At 39.4% G+C, this 6,132-nt stretch overlaps 1 protein-coding gene across 1 annotated transcript; it reads right to left on the bottom strand.

Annotated features, from left to right (window-relative positions):
- Window positions 1–454: 454 nt before the first annotated feature.
- On the bottom strand, window positions 455–5,968 carry LOC110287783 (ubiquitin carboxyl-terminal hydrolase 40-like). Its single transcript, XM_021154317.2, has 3 exons — window positions 4,649–5,968; window positions 2,512–2,658; window positions 455–732 (listed from the first exon to the last, which is right to left on the bottom strand). The coding sequence occupies exons 1-3, from the start codon at window positions 4,808–4,810 to the stop codon at window positions 583–585; spliced, it is 459 nt and encodes a 152-aa protein (XP_021009976.2). The 5' UTR covers window positions 4,811–5,968; the 3' UTR covers window positions 455–582.
- Between the last annotated feature and the right edge of the window lie 164 nt (window positions 5,969–6,132).

The raw sequence follows: 6,132 nt of genomic DNA on the forward strand, positions 1-6,132 counted from the left end.
CTATCAGGAAAACACCACATGGTAGCCCTCATTATGTGGATATGTGCCTAGTCAATAATATACACATGTGGGTACAGTGTGACACGGGGAAAAGAGAAGAAAGACTAAGTGTAAGAGGATAAGGAAGAACTTCATATTGGATTTTACACTTTCACTATCAAATATATTTTTATTAACATATCCACCACCAAACAGACTCTCAGACCTGGTACCACAGGCCTTAATCTTAGCACCCGTGAGATAGAGACAGAAGATGAATTCAAGGCCAACCTGGGCTATAAGACATCTGTTTCAAAGAAGAAACAACAAAACAAAACAACAACAACAAAACAAAACAAAAAAAAAAAAAAAAAGAAAAGAAAGAAAAGAAAAAAGAAGAAATTCAATAGGAGTATAAAACCCAATGTGGGCTACTCTCTCTGCCTAGGAGACACTGACTTTTGGCTTCTCAGTGGAGTAGGAATGCGTATGCATTATACAATTTAACTCAAAATGTTAGTAGGGCCAACACCGAGAAATCCTATAACAAACTGAGTATTCTAATCTTGGGAGGGAAAGAGAAAGAATTAAAAAATAAAAGGTTCAAACCTGTTCACAGAAAGGCTTGAGATTGATCCGGAGGGGGAATGTATAACAGCTAGTATCCTTGTAGCGTTCACATTTCACAAAATCAAAATTAAATCGTAGTAATGAAATAGTAAGAAAAGGAGGCAGCTTACGCAATTTGGCAGACTGTAAAAAGAATTGACAAAGTTACATGACAGAATACATAATGCTTTGCTGTGTAAGGTTGTAAAAAGTGACAGATAACATAATTATAAATATGTCCTGTACTGGCTGGTTTTGGGTGTCAACTTGACACAGCTGGAGTTATCACAGAGAAAGGAGCTTCAGTTGAGGAAATGCCTCCATGCGATCCAGCTGTAAGGCATTTTCTCAATTAGTGATCAAGGGGGAAAGGCCCCTTGTGGGTGGGACCATCTCTGGGCTGGTAGTCTTGGGTTCTATAAGAGAGCAGGCTGAGCAAGCCAGGGGAAGCAAGCCAGTAAAGAACATCCATCCTTCCATGGCCTCTGCATCAGCTCCTGCTTCCTGACCTGCTTGAGTTCCAGTCCTGACTTCCTTTGGTGATGAACAGCAGTGTGGAAATGTAAGCTGAATAAACCCTTTCCTCCCCAACTTGCTTCTTGGTCATGATGTTTGTGCAGGAATAGAAACCCTGACTGAGACATGTCCTTAAATGATTCTGAATTCAATATAAAGCCATTTACTTTATGGAACTAAGAATAGTGTTGTGTGGTTATGCTTACAACAAGACATTTACAAGCCAGTTTTATGCTTTTTGGGTTGTTGTCCTAAATTACTATTTGGTGGGTGTGTCCTAACTGGGAGCTCCCTCTCTGTCCTTGATCATTTCCTGCCTAGCTCTTGGCCTTTCACCTTGCTTCTTGGGTCTGTATTTCACTTAGCAAGCACATAGCTCTTATTCAGTGAAAGAGCAGAACTCTGAATGATTCAAAAATGTATGTGTATACACATTTTTTTCTGGAGAAATATTCATATTTGTCATAAGACTATGAACAGGGACTTTTGACTTGCCAGAGTTCAAGATCTAATGCTTGAGTTTTATTTGTTGTTTATCTGTTTCTTTAAGATTTATTTTTATGGGCTGGAGGATGGCTCAGTGGTTAAGAGTAGTGACTGCTTTTCCAAAGGTCCTGAGTTCAAAGCAACCATATGATGGCTCACACCCATCTGTAATGAGATCTGATGCCTCTTCTGGGGTGTCTATAGTATACGTATATATAATAAAACAATAAATCTTAAAAAAAATTTTATTTGTATTTTGTGTGTGGGTGTATTGCCTGCATATGTGTCTGTGTACCACATACATGCACAGTGCACAAGGAGGCCAGAAGACATAGCTGGATACCCTGGGATTGGAGTTTCCAGCAGTTATAAGCCACCCTGTGGGTGCAGGGAGTCTATTCTGGCTGTAATCTTAACCACTGAGCCACCTCTTCAGTCCCTATCTGTTGTTTCTTAAGTTCAAAAGCAGGTATCTTGTTGCTGTATTAACTCCTTCATTTAAAACAAAACACTAATTAAGTTGCTTTTTAAGAGTCATTCAGCTCACTGAGTTCCCTTCTGCCTCAGCTCAGACCAAGAAGAGATCAGCCCCTCTAATCCTATCTCCCTTGCCTTGACATTCACAGGGAGGGAGAAAGCTGCTGATCCCACACATAGAAAGGTAAGCATCCCTGATGCATACTAACAGGCATTCTGAAGAAACCCTGAGGTTCAAACACACTCTTCCATGAAAAGTCACTGTTAGGTTAATAAAGCTTAACTTATTTCTGTTGTAAAAATTAAAATTCAGGTTATGACACAAATAATTTCTCAATCCTTCATGTTCAAAGCAGTAAAGTGTGTCTTCTTGACTCCACATGTGTGGCTTCAGCAGGCACAGCTTCCTGTCTCCAAGCACTAAGGGATGGAAGGCATGCTTACCTTTGCCGCTTTAACCAGTCGGTCACAGGTTCCACAGTGGTACAAGTTGTCATAGTCAAAAATTTCTTCCTCCACATACATGTTGCAGAGTGCATCTTCTAAACCAGATACATTTTTGACTGCTACTGTCAAATCCAAGAAGTCTTCCTGAAATATAGAAGAATATTATATTAACAAAATATTTCACAGAGGTTTATAACTGAAATATATATTGGGAATGGTCATATTTTTTTCTAAAATTTTGCATATAAGAAGATATACATGTCATGATTACATATTGTAAACTGTCATCACTAAATTAGTCTTCTTAAATCAAACTATAATTTGGTTTAAAGTACATTAGGAAAATAGTTTAAAAGAGAAAAGTTTATGAGTTTAGATGTAGATGCAATAAAATCTCATGTTTCCTCAGGAAATACACTGCAGAAATATGTATACCTGAGATTAAGTATCTCACACATACATACAAACACACCATATACACACCGTTTATTAACATTGCTTTAATCTTTAAAATGATAATAGCAACCCCAAGGCAGAGTTGAATTTTCTTTGGTTTTTCGAGACAGGGTTTCTCTGTGTAGCCCTGGCTGTCCTGGAACTCACTCTGTAGACCAGGCTGGCCTTGAACTCAGAAATCTGCCTGCCTCTGCCTCCTGAGTGCTGGGNTTAAAGGCATGTGCCACCACGGCTTGGCCAAAATTCTTAAGTAACAGCTAATACTTTTTTTATTTTAACCACTGCTTTGTTAATCACTCCATTAGAGCTCAGTCCATCAGAGATACACAGGAAATCTTATTTTCAAACTAGGCTGACTGAGACAGCTTCTAGTAACACACGTAAGAAGGTCCAGATGTACTATTTATTCCCAACGCTTCTTTTAAAAGAAAAGAGGAGGCTGGAGTTACAGCTCACAGTAACACCTTTGCCCAGCATCTGTAAAAGTGTAAGGCCCTGAGCTCAAGCTCGAGGACCCAAAAGAGCAAGCAAATGAAAAAGGACATATTTACATTTAACATATGTATTTATTAATATAATATATTTACATCTATTTCTAAATTAGCAGCAAACACATCTGGGAAATGGTATGCCAGTTTCCATTTGGATAGTCAGATACAGAAACCCCCTAGAATCCTTGCCATATCAAAATGAGAGTTTCACTAAATGTTCAGAAATGAAACCACTGCCGGGCGTGGTGGCGCATGCCTTTAATCCCAGCACTTGGGAGGCAGAGGCAGGAGGATTTCTGAGTTCGAGGCCAGCCTGGTCTACAGAGTAAGTTCCAGGACAGCCAGGACTACACAGAGAAACCCTGTCTCGAAAAACTAAAAAAAAAAAAAAAAAAAAACCAAACAAAAAAACCAGAAATGAAACCACTTAGTAAGCGGGACTTGAAAAACAACAGAGACGACAACATGGACACAAACAAATTCCCAATCAAGCTGAATGGGCAATCTGTATTATCACAAAGAAATGAAAACCATATTTCAAACAGAACTACTGACAGCTTTACCTGACACTTTCTATACCATATAAATATACGCACACTGCAAAGACACTTCCTGAAGGATATAAACAAACTAAACCTAATATTTAATTGGAAATTTGTTAAATATTCCTTGGTATCATATTTTTATTACCTCCATAATTAAACTTCTATATTTATGTGTGTGTGTGTGTGTGTGTGTGTGTGTGTGTGTAGGTCACATTGTGCCAGCACCTGCAGAGGTCAGAAGATCTTTGGGAGCTAGAGCTATAGGCAGCTGTGAGCACATGGGTACTGGGAATGACACATCAGTCCTTTGAATAGCAGCATCAAGCAGTCTGAACCCCTGAGCCGTCTCTCAAGCTCCTTAGAGGACTTTCCTTACACTGGCTTTTTTCATGAGTTACTACATGTAAACATCTCCCCAAACTTAGGTTTAAAAACAAATATCAGGACAATGAATAAAAACTGTTTCAAGAACCTGCAGGCTGTTGAGATGGCTAAGTAGGTACAGAAAGGTCCCTACTGCCAATCTTGACAACCTGAGTTCGGTCTCCAGGACTCATGGGCTGAAAGTAGAACACAACAGATTTCATTGTATGAATTATAATTTACAATAATTTATTACCAGAGGAATTTCTATCTGCTTACCTGCCTCTCACTGATGTTCTTACACTCTTTGCAAACAATCTGGTTCACAATGGTGCCATGATATAGACGATGAATGAGGTCATGGCCAGAGGTCCCAACTAAAGAAGTTTCCAAAGCGCTGAAGAGAATTCGGTTGAGTTCCTGCACATCGTGTTGCCTCATTTCCTATAAAACAGGGAATAGTTTTTGTTTTTGAAACAAGGTCTTTGGGTAGCCAAGGTTAGCTCTAAACTTGCAATCTTCCTGCTTGAGTCTGAGTGCTTCCATTATAGGCATAATACCCAACTAAAACAGCAGACTTTAAATATAACTTTTGCTTCAACGTTTTTAAGAACAAATTTTAAAGAATACTATCATTAATAGAATCAAACACATTAGAAAAGCTTTGAAGAGATGCATGAATGACTAAGCAGGTTAAAACATCACCACCTTTATTTATATTACAAAATAGAAATAGGACTAGGCAGTATTTAGTGTGTACACACAATTCAACCCACTCCGTGACTATGAAGTACCCTCTGTGCCATGAGAGAACACCCACCTGCCCATGTCATAAGGAGGAGAGAAGGAAAGAACAGGACAGATTCAGAACAGTGTGTAAGCCAGCTGTCTGTACACAGGGAAACCTCACTTAGATCAGCCAGAATTGACTACTTTGAAGCATAAAGCAAGAAAAACAAAAGTAATGTAGTATTGCTGAGAAGAATTCAAATTCAAACTGGCTCTTACTTTAAGCCATTCTAAGTCACCGATCATGTATGAACTAGTCTTTCAGAACAATCTGTACCTCCAAGGAGTGCTATATCCCTGGGAGGCAGAAAAGGGCAAATAAAGGGAGAACCAGGAGCCAAGTCCTCTAGGGACTTAAACAGAACAGCAAGTGCTACTGAGCCCATCCCACAGACATTAACAGTGTCACAGACACTGCAAAGTGTCTTTCAGCCCAGACACATTGATGCCTTCACCAAGAAAAGCCAAAGGGAAACAGAGGAACACTTCAGGGTGTAGAAAGAGAGGCAGCCAGAGGGACAATATAAAGAGGTTTATGTAACCTGTGGCAGGTGAAAAGGTGAAAGCGGTCGCTGTGTATGAGACTGATCTTTTAAAATATAAAATGCCAAGGGATAAAAATCTGTCCTATATCACTAGTTTGAACGGGAGGGGAAATTCCAAGGGCTATTTCTGAACAACTATTTACTTGGCAAAAGAACCTCAAAGACCTTCTACTGGCTTACTTACAAAAAGTAAAAAAACTAAGAAAAGCGTTTCAGGACTTTTAAGAATTATGAAGCCAGCAACTTAGTGGAAGCTCAAATACAAGGAAAAGCCTCTGTTGAGATGTGGCATTGAAAGACCCCCGGAGGGCAGACNCTCACTCAAGCCTCGGGACAGCCGCGTACCCAAGAAGACACTGAGACCGAACTTAAGATGTAGAGAGTAAGATTTAATAAAGCAACAACAAGAAAGCACATAAAAAGCACATA

This window comes from Mus caroli, unplaced genomic scaffold (assembly GCF_900094665.2).
Source record: "Mus caroli unplaced genomic scaffold, CAROLI_EIJ_v1.1 scaffold_23309_1, whole genome shotgun sequence".
NCBI lineage: Eukaryota > Metazoa > Chordata > Mammalia > Rodentia > Muridae > Mus > Mus caroli.

Bases quoted from the DNA above. Each gene is read 5' to 3' on its own strand.
- LOC110287783 (XM_021154317.2), bottom strand. From the start codon at position 4,810: ATGAGGCAACACGATGTGCAGGAACTCAACCGAATTCTCTTCAGCGCT. The intron at 2,659-4,648 runs GTAAGCAGATAG...TCTATATTTCAG, and splicing joins AGAACATCAGTGAGAGGCAG to GAAGACTTCTTGGATTTGAC. The intron at 733-2,511 runs GTAAGCATGCCT...TTCTTTTTACAG, and splicing joins GACTGGTTAAAGCGGCAAAG to TCTGCCAAATTGCGTAAGCT.